Source organism: Nymphalis io, chromosome 6, assembly GCF_905147045.1.
Source record: "Nymphalis io chromosome 6, ilAglIoxx1.1, whole genome shotgun sequence".
Lineage (NCBI taxonomy): Eukaryota > Metazoa > Arthropoda > Insecta > Lepidoptera > Nymphalidae > Nymphalis > Nymphalis io.
The window spans coordinates 5,034,608-5,053,585 of record NC_065893.1 but is presented as its reverse complement, the minus strand read 5'-3'; the positions used below and the strand labels follow the sequence as shown (position 1 = coordinate 5,053,585).

The 18,978-nt window shown below is 34.6% G+C and overlaps 1 protein-coding gene across 1 annotated transcript; it reads right to left on the bottom strand.

Moving 5' to 3' along the window:
- Positions 1–3,769: 3,769 nt before the first annotated feature.
- LOC126769211 (RYamide receptor-like) lies at positions 3,770–16,443 on the bottom strand. The gene is made up of 5 exons (XM_050487850.1): positions 15,842–16,443; positions 10,669–10,867; positions 8,302–8,370; positions 6,552–6,710; positions 3,770–3,808 (listed from the first exon to the last, which is right to left on the bottom strand). Exons 1-5 carry the CDS (start codon positions 16,441–16,443, stop codon positions 3,770–3,772), a joined length of 1,068 nt encoding a protein of 355 aa, XP_050343807.1.
- Between the last annotated feature and the right edge of the window lie 2,535 nt (positions 16,444–18,978).

The following is an 18,978-nucleotide window of genomic DNA, read 5'->3' as shown; positions in this document are numbered from 1 at the left end:
TATTTTTTTAATTACAATAATATATTTAATATATGAGAACGGTTATAACTTTCTAAAACAACACCGGCTTTTTAAGGTCACATCAATGGAAAATGTACATATACCTAGTATATATGTAGGTGATACAACATTAATATTATATAAATTATTTACAGTCATTTTTATAATATATAAAATTAAAATAAAAGATAATTAGATAATAAACAAGCTTAATTTGGGATCAGATGGCCTTGTGTGAAAAATGTCCCAGGATATTATTAATGTCCCAGGATATTATCATAAAATCTTACATGCCTACTTATAAACATATCCACTTATTTATATTAAAACATTAAAGACACCTATTACTGAAATACCGTAACCGTACAAAGTTAACCTTTTAGCGTAAATGAGCATATTGAATGAACACCAAACATCGTATGTATTTCTTAAATTAATTTATTAATATATGTCTAACTAACATTCTTGTTTAACATTGATAAAAGCACAGAACTATTAAATGAATATATTTTTTTAATTACAATAATATATTTAATATATGAGAACGGTTATAACTTTCTAAAACAACACCGGCTTTTTAAGGTCACATCAATGGAAAATGTACATATACCTAGTATATATGTAGGTGATACAACATTAATATTATATAAATTATTTACAGTCATTTTTATAATATATAAAATTAAAATAAAAGATAATATAATAATATTTTAAAATATCGAAACCTTTTGAAATGACGCTTTCTTATGCCGTTAGTGCTTTTTCACATTCGCACGGTCACGGCACTTGTTGTGTAAATTTGTAATGTATGTAATGTAATGTACCTCGATGATAAGAAAAATACATTTTATTAACGAATTTCTGTTCCTGTTTATCTGATTCCATATTTGTTTGTCGGAAAATAAAATAAAAATGACTGTTATTTTTAGTGCACTAGCCGAAATACGAATGAAACGAAACAGCGCGTGTAGTAGCGCGTGCTGATGGTGTAGACGATGTTTCTCGTAACGAAGAACATTTTCTATTTAACTCGATATCATTTGTACCTTCTCGGTTGATCTTACATTTGCAGCTGGAGAATCTTCTTTGTGATGGAAGTCTATTTATATCTACGAAATAAATTATTATTAAGTACTTTAAATTTCCAACCTCTCCAAATTTCTAACCAAATCATTATTATTACTTTTAGATTAGCATAAAATAAAAATTGCAAGTTCAAAGGGCGTCTAGATTTATTTATTTTTTTAAAATCGTATCGTGTTTCGGGGATTGTCCTTTACTATTAAGTATTAGGTCCTTAGATATGAAATTAGCGTTTTGTTGTACTAAACACTTTGATCTGAAATATCTCGTCTTTGGTTAAGAATTTCAAATTCAAATTTATAAATTCATTTAACTGGTATATTTGAGTTTTAAAAACAGTCACTCATTTGTTTTTTCCTCATTATTTTTTTCTTTGGCGTCGTTTACTACCGCATAATGGAAAACATGAAATATCGGTATAATTACGAGTACGAGTTCTACCGTGGCACCAGTGCTGCAGAAACAGCTCGAAGGATTAATGACGTGTACGGTGCTGGTGTCGCAAAAGAAAGCATGGTACGTTTTTGGTTTCAACGTTTTCGTTCTGGAAATTTCGACCTTCAGAACTAACTCCGTGGATGTCCGAAGACCAAAGTGAAAAATGAAGAATTAAAGGCTATTGTGGAAGCGGATCCATCACAAAGAACTTCAGAGATAGTTGCAGGCTTCGGAGTAAATGATAAAACTGTTTTAATCTACTTGAAGCAAATCGGAAAAGTAAAAAATTTGAACGATGGGTACCTCATGAATTGAGTGAATCGAACTTGCAAACACGCGTCGACTGCTGTGTTACTTCGCTCAACCAACACAATAATGAAGGGGTTTTAAATCGAATCATTGCTTGTGATGATAAGTAGATACTGTACGATAATCGGAAGCGCTCGTCGCAATGCCTGAACCTTGGAGACCCAGCCAAATCCTGCCCAAAACGAACATTTACTCAGAAAAAGTTACTTGTGAGTGTTTGGTGGACTAGCGCCGGTGTCGTTCACTACAGCTTTCTAAAATCTGACCAAACGATTACGGCAGATATCTATTGTCAACAACTGCAAACCATGACGGAAGAACTGCTAAACAACTGAGATTGGTCAATCGCTCTAGACCACTGCTGCTTCACGACAACGCAAGACCACACACTGCACAACAAACAACCACTAAGTTAGATGAGCTACAAATTGAATGTCTGCGACATCCACCGTACTCCCCGGACCTTGCTCCAACAGATTACCATTTATTCCGGAATTTGGACAACTTCGATGCGAGTCCAAACCGCCTTCAAAGAGTTTATTGATTCTCGCCCCCATGTTGCTCCCGTACAAAGCGCCAATTTCATATGTAAGGACCTAATATATAATATAGTAATTAATTAAATTAGTTTTTTTAAACAATATTTCTAGTATAATAGTGATTATATTTGATAATAGTAAGCAAGCCTCGGGAGTCCTGAGCTCAAATTCGGGTCGTGAAAAAAAGTTTTTGTATTACCAAAGTTAGTGCACTTCTTTTTGCGTACATACTTGTGCACTATCATATACCCCATATCCAAAAGTAAACGATATAATAAAATTTACCTGATAGTGGAATTCTCTCACATCTTCTCATACGATGACACAAGCGGTTGTCTGTACTGGTATTTTTCAAACACACGAGTTTGCGAAGTACCTGACGGAAACAAAAAGTGTTGCTTGATAATCGAAATTAATGCGCACTTTATTTAGGAAGCAAACCTTAACAGAAAAATATAAAATATATATCGTAGAATTTTTTAATTATTTTACTATTTTATCTCTGGTGTGATTCAAGTTTAAACTCTGAAGACGTATTCGATGGCAGCAAGGTAGATACAAACATCTACATAATAGCAATTTTTCAGATCACATTAAGTAAATAATAGTACATTTCGAGATTTATGTACCAATTAACATGATTTTTTTTTATTTATTTATTTAAATACTGTTTTGACCACCATACACTGTGTAGTAGGACAAAAGGCGGACTTAACGCCTACAGGCATTCTCTACCAGTCAACCTTTAGGCTAAGCAGAAATTCGTGAAGGCGGTAATTGATAAAAAAAATATACATACATACAAATATAACAATTGTTGTTGTTATATTTGTATGTATGTATATTTTTTATATATATATATATATATATATATATATATATATATATATATAATATATATTATAGCTCTGTTTTTTATATATATTTGTATGTATGTATATTTTTTTTATTAATTATATGTACATATGAATAATAATGTAATATCTTAGTCTTGATGGGAAGGAAATTTCGAAGTCGATTGAGACACCTTAACGTGGCTGTGACTGAGCGGCTGATTTCAGATATATGCAAAGACTAGCTTAATGTGGAATCAATATGAAGACCAAGATCTTTTACATGATGGCGGTAAGGAATATCGATGTCATTGAACAGAACGGGAGGCAAAGATGTTAAGCCCAGGTTTAGTGCCAAGGCGTGAGCAACCAATAACGATCGCTTGACATTAAGATGGATTGACCTTTATTCTAATTTGAGACCAAGTATTTACACTAGCCAGATTGTTATTAATAGTTGCAACAGCATCACTTATATCATCCAGCCTGGTTTGACTATAGAGCTGCAAGTCGTCAGCGGAAAAATGATAAGAGCAGTTGATGTAAGTAATAAAATATTTTTTTTATTTATTGTATAACGGGTTTTATCGCTTTGTCGTTGTTTTTCTGAAACAATGAAGATGTATTTTTTTACTTTGTAAAAGCCTCAACGTAAAAGAAGATATCCTTATAATAACCATTTATTCTTTGTAATCAAAATAGTGCTAATTCTAATTAAAATATTTAATAAATTAAAGAAATTTAAGCGACATAAAAACAAAATTTAACAATTTTAGACTAAAATTTTGTAGATGTCTTCATTTACTTTGCATATAGGTCATCATCTACGTCTCTCAGTTAAACTCATTTAAATTCCTAAACAACGCTAATGTTATGTTTTAGTAATAAATAATCTTCTATATATTATAAACGCGAAAGTTTGTATGGATGTTTGTTACTCTTTCACGCAAAACCTACTGAATGGATTTTAATGAAACTTTACAATAATAGAGCTCATACATCATAATAACATATAGGCTATAATTTATACAGCTATTGATTAAATTGGCGAACATATAACAATAAGTGTTACGTAAGTCGGAAAAAATCTCCTATCTGCGAGCCATTCTGGCGTTCGCTGCAAAACCGTAAGAGTTATACGAATATAATGTATAGTGGAAATGTATCTCTTACAAAAAAGTTCGCGACAGCATAAATATTTTTTACGTGTAAGCCATTATCGCTAAAATAGTGAATCGAAAATACAATAAAATTTAATACTTATTTCCAAAATGCATATTTTGTATTAACATATTGATTCTTATCGAAACAAATACTTTTATCACTTCTGATGATGGACAAATATTTTAAAAGTTGACGATGACAATGTGAGCGCCCGCCGCTCGGTGCTATGCGTGAGGGCAGACGTCGTTGATGGTTGTGTTTGTTTTGCGATATTCAAGGCCCTAGCGATTTGTTAAAGACGCACTATACTTGTATGTAATTTAATAGGGAATGTTTTTTTGTGGTTAGTTACACTGACAACAAGTTATTTAGTTTTTATTTGAATTGCGTAGATAGGCATTTGATTTTTTGTTTTGTTTATAATAAAAACTAATTACAGTAAAACTGCGAAACCGTTGCTTAGTAAGTTTACTTAAAATAATTAATTGTTAAATATTAAACAAAAATAAATTATTACTATATCTATACATATAATAAATCTGTAACTGATCGCTGTCTCTACATTATTATTCATAAATAATAGAGTTATGTACATTAAAAGAATCACGTTGAACATTTATTCGATAATATTGCTATAAAATAACTGTTCAGTTGAATTGGTTGAAACCTTAGCTACCTATAAATGATAGTCTGTAAAATGACAATGATTGAAAGTTTATAGGAACAAAACAAAGTAAAAAAATGGACAGTTTCAAAGATTTAGTACTTCCAATTTAAGTTGAACTCAGATCTATACGATCAATCATATTAAATAGGGTTCAGCTTATACTGTTGTACGTTGGTTAACTCGCCCATGCGATAGATATTTTCGGTCTTAACTCGATAACTTTCATAAGAATTAATATTTTATAAAAACAAATTTGCAAATAATGGCTTATTTTAGAACTAATTTGATTACCATAAAAAAAAGTTATAGTGAGTCATCCTTAAATGATACACATATGATATCGTTGACGCTTTTTTATCTTTTAAGAAAAACAATTCTGACATACGTGATTGTTGCTTAACTTTAACCGTTTAGGCAGCGCACGCAACGGAAACTCTCAAAAAGAATACATTTTCCCCGTTTCTGCAACATTTTTTATTGATGCTTAGCTCTTATTGGTTGTAGCTTGATGTTAAATATAATAGCCTATAGCTTTCTTTGATAAATGGGACACTAACATGATAAATGATATGTCTTGAGATTAGCGCGTTAAACCAAACAATCTTTAGCTTTATAATAATAGTAAAGATTAGTTACCAAGTATGAAATAAAAAACCAAGTTATTCTTTAAATTCTGCGTCGTCAACTGATATTGATTCTTCTACGCTACTGTGTTTGATATTTTTGTAAAAATCATGATAGTTATCTAGATAAGGCAATATAAAATACAGCATTCCCTTAAATCTATTCCGACTATACTTGAATATCTTATACGGAAGTTGCACAACTTCAAAACTGAAAAGTAAACCTGTATTAAAAAAATAAATACTTAGTATCAAGTTACCATTAAAAAACTGACTAAGTATAAATTTAACAAAACAATGAGAAAAAAATCTATGCGATGACGAATTGAAAAATCTACCTAACCATTAAGTGACCGAAGACCTAATCTATAAACTTCGACTTAGCTTTAACAAAGTTATTTACAAACCGAAAACAAATACTTAAGTATGAGTATTTTCAAACAACCAAAACAATAAAAAGTAAAACAAAATTGTCTATGATCTCATTTCGATATATTACTCAAGAATTAATGCTTTATTTTAGAATAAATTTGATTTCCATAAAAATGGTTTAAGTGAGTCAACCTTAAAAGATAGATGTATGAGGAGGGCTCAACCCAGTAGTACGACATTTAGAGGATATTCCAGCAGAAACAAAACGCAACCAAATTACATCTTACTACGATTGGTCCATGTTTTTTTTCTGCGTCATATAAAAAGAATTGTTTTACACTTAAAGATCCTTTTTTTCTTTTTTAATTATGTGTACAATAGAATAATTAAAGCGCATCTCATTTAGTTCGATTTTTATTTAATATCGAGCGTTAACATAATTTTAGCCTACTACACCGAATTTAAAAACTACGTGGAAGAATAAACTATAGAAGATAAAAAATAAAAATATATCAAATAGTACCTGTACAAATTCCCTGCGGTATCTCTCGTTCATGTAGCAGTATATTATTGGATTGAAGCAGGAATGCGACATGGCCAAGCAGTGGCTTATGAACCAACCGTACGGCATTCGCGGTCTTCTGCCCCTGTAGTCGTCATATTCGTGTGCCTTGTATAATAACTGTTTATAAAAAATAAAAACGTTATAATAATATAATTCACTATTGGTCTATAGCAATAAAATACGATCTGAATAGTGATAACATAATTGTGTCCGATTAAAGTATTGATGAAACAATTTATTTTGATTATGCGTAATTCAAAAGCGTCCCAATTAATATATTTCGTAAGTTTCGCAGTCGCATTTACGTAACGTAAGAACTTATAGGAGCGGATATTCACCTTCAACTCAAAAATTGGTTCAATAACGATTTGTTTAATAAAGAAAACAAAATTAAATCGTACAATTATTTATATAATAGTCTAAGCAGCGACAACATGAAAGATGGTTATAAAATATTAGTACAAAAATACACTAATACCTTTTGGATATTAGATAAATAATAAACCTAGTCTGGCGGCCAATAAACAAGGTTAACAATAGTAAAATATATTTAATTTGATAGAAAGTACTAAATATTACGAATGATGATTACTTATAAGACCTCTACTTAATTCTTTTTTCGGACACTATTATTGATTTCCATCAATTAGACAAAATTCTAATAATAAGCATCGAAGTATTCCTTTAAAGTACGGAGAACTGGTAATCCTTGAGCTACAACAACCTGTCAATGTCATTGAATTGCCAAAATATCCTATTTTCACTACAGGTTAATAAATCACAAACGCATGTCAATAAACATAACATTTGCCATACAACATTCGTAAAAGCAACTATTTGCAAATTAATTTAGTGAGTTGAACATGGGAACAATATTACAAAAAAAACATATTTATCTTTGGAATTAAAACAAAAATATTTTTTCATTTATATATTCAGAATAATGTTTACTATTTATGAAAAAATATCTTTTTAAAATGATTTATACATTTTAGTGATCCCCATATTAACATAGATTATGAAACGAAAGGCAGATGGGCTCCATCATCGATTGTGTGCCAAAGAAATCTACACAGCTAGGTTACGGCCTCTTCTCCTTTTTTCAGGAGAAGGTTTGAGTTTATTCCCGTTCCCACACTGCTCCAATGCGGGTCGTTCGTCCAAGGTTAACGATGTTTTCCTTTACTCCTATCGAACCATGTTTGTTCATAAATTGGTTGCATCCGTTTGCGAAACTATCGGATATAAAAATAGCATCGAGCCCAATAGTGAAACATATACTCAAAGCTATTTCCCTGACAAAGCCTGAAACGGAAGTAGCGAATTGTGCGACCTGCAGCGGAAATCAGACGATGTACTCTCATAATGGACTTCGGACGTCTTAGGAAACATAATACAAATTTTATTGGAAGGTAAAATTTTTATATTACTGTTCAACCTGCCTTTTGATTTTTTAATCCAAGGATTTTAATAGTATTTTGAAAATAACATTTTACTACAGTAAGATGCGGTCAAGATTTAAAATCATTATTTTTAAATTAGATGTTAACAGGTATTTAGTTTAACATTGATTTCTCTTTTTTGTCATAATAATACTCATCTTTGTTTCACTTATTACTTCTTAAACAACATTTTTAGGTTGTCACATTTAAAAAAAAATGTAATGTAAACTACATAATATAAATCAGTTACGAATATATATACTTACGTTAAAGATATTAAGTGGTAGCCAACACACCGCGAATATGACCACAATGGTTATCATCATTTTAATCATCTGAAAAAAGTGTAAGATACATATTTTTTTAAATTATAGACATCATGTTTGACTGAAACTTTTGCCGTATTTATACAATGCTAATATAAGACAAAATATTTGATTTTTTTTGTTTCTTTGTAATGGAAAAATTCAAAATTTAATATTTTAAAATTTATTTCACTTATTAAAAGCTACATCACGTTACATTAACAGTGAGTAATATTGGCTATATTCTAAAAAGTAAGTAAGTAAGTAACAGCCTGTAAATGTCCCACTGCTGGGCTAAGGCCTCCTCTCCCTTTTTGAGGAGAAGGTTTGGAGCTTATTCCACCACGCTGCTCCAATGCGAGTTGGTAGAATACTCATGTGGCAGAATTTCAGTGAAATTAGACACATGCAGGTTTCCTCACGATGTTTTCCTTCACCGTAAAGCACGAGATGAATTATAATCACAAATTAAGCACATGAAAATTCAGTGGTGCTTGCCCGGGTTTGAACCCACGATCATCGGTTAAGATTCACGCTTTCTTACCACTGGGCCATCTCGGCTTATATTCTATTTTCAAAAAAATTCACAAGAAAATTGCAGTAATGTAATACAAGGTATCAATTTCGTCCCTATAAAAATCGTTATTGGCGTAAAAAAGATATAGGTGTAATAATTGTTCAACCCGGCCATGGTCGGGGCAGACCGTCTCAAATGTAGAAATAAATAGAATCAAATTGTATGAATAAAAATTGTTTTCGTACCCACTATGACGATATGAAAACAATTTAGTATTGGAAACGCATTTGTAAAACAAAATATATCATAAATTAACTGTCAATTAGTACGAATCTGTTTCAAATGTTCATGAAGTGAACATTTGAAACACACATACGAAATTTTAATAAAAAAATATTTGAAACTTAACATGCATAATGTAGCATTTCAATTTATTATATTTACGTCTTTATATAATCGTCTAATCTCGTCAGTATAAATACAATATATATATATATATATATATATATATATATATATATATATATATATATATATATATATATCGTATTCAGACTGACGAGAGTAATCACACAACAACTTTACAACCACTACAATTATTTAACTTAATTAATAAAATATTATTATAATATTTTTTTTCCTGATACAGATAGTCCTAAGTACGCAGCCAGCGTATTGCTAAGCCATAACTAAGCCGACCAAGTGTTTTTGTATAGTATAAACAATCGTGTGCTTAACTGGTAAATCGAATGAAGACACAACTGTTATTTGAAGGTTTTCGCAAAGCCATACAGGCTATGTGAAAACCATCAACCCGTCAGGGTAGGGACCACTGACTCATTACATATTCTGCCGCCAAACAAAAAACTTAATATAGTTGCGTTTCGGTTTGAAGGATAGGTGAGCCAGTGTAACTACACGCGCAAGGGACAACAATCTTAGTTCCCAAGGTTGGTAGCGCATTGGAAATGCAAGAGACGGTTAATATTTCTTACAGTGTCCAATACTTATGATATGGTGGCCACTTACTATCAGGTGGCCAATTTGCTATATATATAACCGCCTAATTATTAAAAAAAAAATATAAGATCAATAAAACAATGAAAATTTTGTTTACTTATTAAAAAAGGTTCTTTACAAATTGAATGTTCTTTTAAATATTATTTATAATATTTTAGATGAATTTTATTACCACCTTTGTGGCTATTTTCGATCTTTAGTATATTTATATGCGGCACTCAATAATGTTAATTAAATATTACTCTTCACTTGTTCGTTTTTTTATAATACTGGATTTAATATATTTTTTTCTTTACACTGAGTTCACCATAGACGCGTTTGAGCAAGACTTTAGAACTAGCTTCATAGGATATAAGCAAATTATGAATGCAAAGTATTTGTATAATTATTTTTATACCTTTATTTAAACATTTTATTTAAGTATATAAATTATAATTGAAATCAGTAAATATATCAGTAACAAAGTTAAAGTTTATGTATATAATATTGTCTACGTTTTATAAGCTTAAGGGTGTTGTGTGGAATCATACGTTTAATAAAATGTAAAGATGACTTAGACCACTTTTTTTTTCTCGCAGTGGAAACTTTCAGAAAAGTACCCGGGTCCCATTGGGGTGGATCCAGGTTATGTGGGATTCTTACCCACTAAAACCACTGCGATGGCCGTCCTCAGCACGGATCGGACAGGCTGCGGGATCGTGTTAATATAACGCATACGCGTAAACTAAATCACATGATCATAGTAATTTCTATAATTTTTGTCGACTAAGTTTTTTTATTGAAACGCTTACCTTTCGCTTAGACTGATGTATTCGCATATCCCTTACAATATCCGCCTCGCCAGGCGGCCGCTCATTGCACACTTTATAAGCCATACAACCGTACGAAAAAATGAGTGTTGTCAGCGGCAGTGCGAATTGGAGAATCAGTAATGCGCAGGTGTAGTGTTCATTCTGTCCAGGATAAGTCCATTTCTCGCTGCAAACATACCTAAAATAAAAAAATAAAAAATAAGATAACAAATGTACCTAAATATAAAATCTATTGATGGTAATATGTTACATAAATAATAAAAAAAGGAAAGCAACTAAGACTTTTATACACGTGACCTGACAGGAGCAGCCAAGTACAACTAAAAATTAAAGTAAATTTATATATAAGGATATTTAAATTTATTTTTACAAGATTAAAAAATATTATATTTATAATTAGTTAAACAAAGAATCTCTAAAAATAATATTATATGTTTCGTATAAATCTGATACTAAGATGAGAACATGTATGTCGTAGTCAAATAATAAGATTTGTTATTTTCAACATGCCTAGGTTTAATCTTTTATCACTGACAAGGATTTTCCATTGCCGGTTTTGTTTCGTGGACTACATTTCCTGACTGATCCTGCCCAGCAGTGAGACAGTTTCTAAACATAACAAATATTATTGTTATTGAGATATTGCTGCAATCATCATGTCATTAAAATTACGTTTTATATTTTGTTTTACATTATTTGTTATTGTTGTAATAATTATCTAAATAAAAGAATCAACACACTTCTCATCTTCAGAATTTAAGAATACTTAATTTATTGAATTTCATCTAGAATTTTAAATTCATCTCCCATTGGAGCCTAATCCAAAAAATCTATTAGTTAACAATCATGATATGTATTTCACGTACGTACGTTACGTATAAAATTCAGATCAACATCGTTATTCGCGTCTATAAAAACTGATAGATTGACGTTAGACTAATTTATAATGATTGGGTTTAACGTCACTACGGTACATAATGTCGATTAATAAATGTCTAGATGTTACACTAAGTAACGATTATTTTCGGTTTGTATGCATCATTTAGATGGATGGTGTCTATTATGGCATTTATTACAGTCATATGGAACCCTCGTATCAAGTGAAATTTTATGACCCTTAGACGGCTTATTACCGTCATATGAAAACCGTGGAGTACCGGCTTAGAATAGTACTTCCCCAATCTCATCCCGTGGGTGTCGTAAGAGGCGACTGAGGGACGGGGAAAAGGGGGGATGGGCAGCAGCGTCCCCCCTCCCATAAACATCTTACCCCCTACTGCGCTCGCCAACACGCCTGCCCAGCGCGGCGAGTATGGGCAAACCCCTCCCTTAATGGCAGATGCGCCCAAAAAATAGGCCCCCAGTTACCGGCAAGCCCGCTAGGCCCGACCAAGGTAGCGGTCGCGGTATCGGCAGGGCAGGGGGTGCTAAGAATCACCGGTTCACGGCAGGCTACCGTATAAAACGACTGAAAATGGCAACGTATAATGGACGCTCGATGAGGCTGGACCATCACCTCGCCGAATTAGAAGTAGAGTTAAGTCATATAAACTGGCATATACTGGGGTTATCTGAAGTCCGAAGACAGGGGGAGGACACGATAACTCTAGAGTCCGGTAACTTACTCTACTTCCGCGAAGGTGATAACCTCTCCCAGGGTGGTATCGGTTTTCTAGTCAAAAAGGATCTCATTAGCAGCATTGTGGAAATCAGTAGTGTGTCGAACCGGGTAGCGTACCTTGTCCTAAAACTTTCCGACAGGTACTCCCTGAAGGTTGTACAGGTATATGCGCCAACTTCGACATACTCTGATGATGTGGTCGAAGCGATGTACGAGGACATCGCAAAGGCCCTCAACGACACCTCGAGGGCCCACTACAATGTTGTTATGGGAGACTTTAATGCTAAAGTGGGAGTACAAGATAGCGGTGAATCGAAAGTCGGACCTTACGGCTTGGGCTGCAGAAATCACAGGGGGCAAATGCTGGTAAACTTTCTCGAAGCGCAGGGGCTTTTTTTGATGAATTCTTTCTTTCAAAAAAAGCCTCAGAGGAGGTGGACCTGGCGAAGCCCCGATAACGTGACAAGGAACGAGATAGACTTTATCATTTCGAATAAAAGGCACATATTTAGAGATGTTTCAGTGATCAACAAGTTTAATACCGGAAGTGATCACCACTTGGTTCGAGGCACTCTAAATATCAACTTAAAAGCCGAAAGATCGAGAATGATGAGGTCTACTCTCCGACCTACCATGCTCCAAGTTGCTCAAGGCTCCGAAAAGTTCCAAATGGAACTTCAAAATCAATTCACCGCGTTGGAAACCATAAGCAGCATTGATGAGAGAACCGACACGCTGGTCAAAATACTGCAAAACACATCCCGCAAGTGTTTTCCGCCACAGAGAAGAGACAACGCACCAAAACTCTCTGCTGAGACACTCGAGCTCATGAGAAAACGACGAGAACTACCATCGTTTTTGTCAGATAAGGCCTTAAACCGAACAATAAAAACGCTGACGCGACGCGATCTCCGACGCTCCAATACCCGTGCCATCAAGGCTGCGATTGAGCAAAATCGGGGATCGAAAGTGTTCGCTCGCAAGTTTGGGAGGCCGCGTCTGACAAAACTTAAAACTGAAAATGGTGGGGTCGTTAACTCTAGGCCTGAGATTATCGGAGAAGTAGAGAGGTTTTATGGGCAGTTGTTCTCTTCAAGATCGGATAAACCCGTGGGAATCAGTATTGATGACCAGCGCGCCCCTCTTATGCGCCATTACTCCGAGGAGCTCCCGGTCGTTGACCAAGGAGAGATTAGGGCGGCTCTAGAACAGCTTAAAAACAACAAAGCTCCGGGAGATGACGGAATCACAACAGAGTTGCTTAAGGCAGGCGGGACTCCGGTCCTGAAAGAGCTAGCAAGCCTCTTTAATTCCGTCATCCAACATGGCAAGACCCCGGAAACGTGGAGCGGGAGTGAGGTGGTACTGTTTTTCAAGAAAGGTGATAAAACCCTCTTGAAAAACTACAGACCAATCTCCCTCCTGAGTCACGTGTATAAGCTGTTCTCAAGAGTCGTCATGAACCGTCTCGCCAGACGACTTGACGAGTTCCAGCCCCCAGAGCAAGCCGGCTTTCGATCAGGCTACAGCACCGTGGACCACATCCATACTGTTCGGCAGATTGTGCAGAAGACCGAAGAGTACAATCAGCCGCTGTGTATGGCATTTGTGGACTACGAGAAAGCCTTCGACTCCATCGAAACCTGGGCAGTGCTCGACTCATTGCAGAGATGTCATATCGATTGGAGATATATCGAGGTACTGAGAAGTCTGTACAACGCCGCTACAATGACTGTCCACATCCAGGACTGTAAGACGAAGGCGATCCAACTGCGCAGAGGGGTGAGACAGGGGGATGTAATATCCCCGAAACTGTTCACCAACGCGTTGGAAGACGTTTTCAAAACGCTGGATTGGACTAGGTATGGAGTCAATGTAAACGGCGAGTACATCTCACACCTTCGATTTGCCGACGATATCGTCATCATAGCAGAGTCGCTGGAACAACTCACCGAAATGCTGCGTAGCCTAGGCGAGTCTTCCCGGTGTGTCGGTCTCGGTATGAACTTGGACAAGACCAAGGTCATGTTCAATAGGCATGTCGTGCCGGGACCGATATACGTCGAGGGGAAACCTCTCGAAGTTGTTAGTGAATATACCTACCTAGGACAGATAATACAAGTAGGTAGGAACAACTTCGAGAAGGAAGCCGATCGAAGAATTCGCTTGGGATGGGCAGCATTTGGCAACCTTCGTCAAGTCCTCAAGTCGTCTATACCGCAATGTTTGAAGACGAAAGTCTTCAACCAATGCGTCTTACCTGCCATGACATACGGTGCCGAAACGTGGATACTAACTGCGGGACTAGTCCACAAATTCAAAGTCGCTCAGCGTGCTATGGAGCGAGCTATGCTCGGAGTATCTTTGAAGAATAAGATCAGAAATGAGATTATCCGGAAAAGAACCGGAGTCACCGACATAGCTTGCAAAATTAGCAGGCTGAAGTGGCAGTGGGCTGGTGACGTATGTCGTAGGACCGATGGCCGTTGGAGCAGACGAGTCCTAGAGTGGAGACCGCGAATCGGCAAGCGCAGCGTAGGGCGCCCTCCAGCCAGGTGGACCGACGACCTTAAGAAGGTGGCGGGCACCAACTGGATGCGGGAGGCGGAGGACAGGGAGCTTTGGCGCACCTTGGGAGAGGCCTATGTTCAGCAGTGGACAACGATTGGCTGTTGATTGATTGATTGATTGATGAAAAATTATATATAATGTGTTATTCGAGAATTATTGAAAAAAAAAACTTTATTTATTTTACTTTAAATGTTTTTTATCGTAAAATGTTCTTATCATAAATATTTTTTTATAACGTGTAGAATTAATTCTAAAATATCTTTAATTGACACTGTAACTGACAATTTATAGCTGAGTAAGTGCGACGACATGCATTTATTTACAATCAAGATCTCTCGAAAGAATGAATCGTTGTTGCAGATCAAATACAATGAGAGGAATAGCACAAGTTTGCACGTAGCATGTAGTAAATGCTAATGTTAATATAATGAAATCGTTGAAGGTTCAAGCAACTTAAGTATTGTGAAAATTAATGACGATAATAATGATAAGGATGATGCTAGGATTTGCATGAACTCTGGTCCGGGGTCCCACCCTCCTATAGCGACGTGTAATACATTGTATTACAATCATCGTACAGGGTATTTTTAAGCTGAATAAAAATTGCTATAGCGCTAAGTTCCAAATGTTAGTCCGTTGTGATTTATGCATTACTAAGCACTACATAATCGATAGTCCTTATGACTGCCTGTTTTTTTATACTTTCTGTAATTTAGCTTAATACAAGCACAGCCACTCTAATGATGGAAATTTTAAGAAGGAAAAATGATACTGTGCTTAATAAAAGTTATTTGAATGTTCAATTTAAAGTCTTGACCTAAATTGTTGTAGCTTATTGTTGATCACAAAAGTTTTATCCCCGCTGGAGCCTTACTTAGAAATAAATCCTCATTCTGCCCTCGCCGTCGCTTTCATTGTAGAATTTTATTGATAAATTTAAAATGTTGCTGTTATACTTACAAATCGCAAACTTGATGCCATAAAGAAGGTTTCTCCAGTTGAGATACTATTAATATAGGCGCAGCCGTCGCTAAAGCCCCACCCCAAACTGTATATATCACTAGCTTAGCTGTCTTTTTCTCTATTCTTGGCTTCAAAGGTCGGGTTATCACAAAACATCTATCAACTGATATTGTTGAGAGTGTGTATGCACTAACTAACACTGATACTGCTTGCGAATAGGTCACTAACGTACACATTAATTCACCAAACGGCCAGTAACGTAAGATAAGCGTTGACACAAAAGTAAATGGTATACAGAATAAAGTCATTAATATATCACCCACTGCCAAGCTCATTATAAAAAAGTTCGTCACTGTTTTCATGCGCGGTGACGAGAGTACCACAAAACAGACTAATCCATTACCTATGAGGGCTAATAGAAAAATAATACTGTAAACGCAAGGCAAAACCCATGTCGATAAATAATCATCCGGTTGTGGTTCTAAAATGCAAACGATCTCAGATCCATTCATTGATTCGTATCCGTTATTTTCACATCCAGCCTGCGAACATCCAAATACAGATACAACATTCTCTGTTACATTATTCGGTTGATTCATTTTGATCTGTTTTTTTTCTGTTCTGGTCTGAAGCTTTTCTTCGATGCTAATTTTGACTTGGTTTTATCTGGAAAAAAAAAATACTCTGTGACAACGCATTTTGAATGATAAAATATACAGTACAAATTTTTACTACATGGGTGTGAATGTGAAAAAATAATATTATTTTAAAATTTATTTTATAATAAAATAATTTTGATTTAATTCTAAACAGATAGAATAATAATTGGAACTTGACGCATCATACACTATGGGAAATGCTGTATCTGCCACCGATTTTATCGGATGAAAGTAAAAAAAAAATAGCGTACGACCTACGAAAGTGATAGTTTTTTCTGTCTCTTTCATAGGTCGCACGCTATGATTTGGTAAAGCCAGATGTAAACTTTATTTTGACAATATTATCAAAAGTTTTTGTATACTCTTATCTATCTCTATCTCTGATATCCTAATTTTTTTTAAATTCATATATTTGTTGAATAAAAGTCTCCGTGTTTTACTCATTTATTATGACTGTTTGTAATTTGTTACAACACAATTTTAATTACGTTAATTGTATCAGATTTAAAACAAAGTAAAAATACCATAGATTTTACGGTTAGGGTTAATAACATAAAAAATATATATATTGTGTGAGATAAAGATATCGCAGACTGGGAGAATATTAAGCATCGGAAGTTTTAGGATTATTCTTGACTACGAACATAAGATTGGTAAAACTAACCTCTACCTAAACCAATACTTCGTTAAACACTTGATAAATCTTGCATTTATAGGCTGTTACTGTACTGTATTAAGTGATTTTTTCTCGATAAAAAAAATACGAAGTGACCCTAAATGTGTCATAGTTATGGATCAGTGATATTTATTAAATGCTTTAGTTTATTGAGACCAAAACTTGAAAATTGATTGAATTTACTCATAATGCAGGCCTGACATTGGAGTATTTTTGTTACACATATTATAAAGAAATCTTTTGGCGCTTTGTCTTTTCACATTCCAATATTCATCAACGCGACTCCGTTAACCAAAGTAAAATTTATACTGTTTCGCTACCGTGGTTTTATGCAATCCTGAAGATTCGAAAGAGTTCAGTCGCAGGATCAACGGCTTTACGTGCTTTCCGAGGCACGGGAGTATGACCTCCAGTGTCCAGACCCCGGGCTACCACTGAGAATTTTCTGACAGAAAAATCCAATAACTTTTTATTGGCCCAACCTGGGAATTGAACCCAGGAACCTCCGGGTTAGCGGCCTTATATCTAGCCACACGACCAACGAGGCAGTTAGTATATGTAATGTTTAGTTAATACTGTAAATGAGCAAACATACGAATATATTTTTTTATTCTATCAAACTCACATTAAACAAAACAATTCAACTCAATGAAACTATTATTAATCGGTGTGTGCCATTAATCTATATATATATATATACATATTAATATATATATATATATATATATATATATATATATATATATATATATATATTATGTACGCTTTGCGGCAAGGTTTGTAATGTGTTAATTTTGTATATATAAATGTTATATGTTACATGTACTGTTTCCATTTGCTTGGACAACGACAACTTTGGCATGAGTTACACGTGAAAATGCTGCATACTTGCTTTAATTTTATGTATTTGATGAATTAATTAATATAATATACTTGCATTACAACTGACTGAAATTAGCGTTTTGTCGTACTGATCACTTTGATCTGAAATATCGCCTCTTTGGTTCAGAATTCCAAATTTAAATTTATAAATTCATTTAGCTGGTACATCCTACCGTGGCAGCAGTGCTGCAGAAACAGCTCGAAGGATTAATGTTATGTACGGCGCTGGTACAAGCACAGTACGTTTTTGGTTTCAACGTTTTCGTTCTGGAAATTTCGACATTCAGAATCAAACCTGTGGACGGCCGGAGACTAAAGTGGAAAATGAAAAATTAAAGGCCTGTGATTTCAAAATAACTGCCTCTTTTAAAATTAATATGGCTATTTGCGAGTTACCGAACCAAAACAACACTCATATCATAAATACAAAAGGTCGTGTGTTGTGATTATTTGTTACTTTTTCAAGCCTTATCACAGCTAAAATATAACATAACATATTTTGGCCTTTTTATCTCGTTTAATTGGATTTTTGATTATGTCGCGTCGTAGTAATGAATAATCGAGTCTATAGGCAATGGTGATCACTTAATATCAGGTGGTCCATTTGACCGTCCGGAAGCCAACTTCTGGTATTTGTTGACACCAGTTTGTGAATTTTTTTTTTATAGAATAAGAAGGTGGACGAGCATATGGGCCACCTGATGGTAAGTGGTCACCAAACGCCCTTAGACATTGGCATTGTAACAAATGTCAACCATCGCTTACATAGCCAATGCGCCACCAACCTTGGGAACCAAGATTTTATGTCCCTTGTGCCTATAATTACACTGGCTCACTCACCCTTCAAACCGGAACACAACAATATCAAGTATTGCTGTTTTGCGGTAGAATATCTGATGAGTGGGTGGTACCTACCC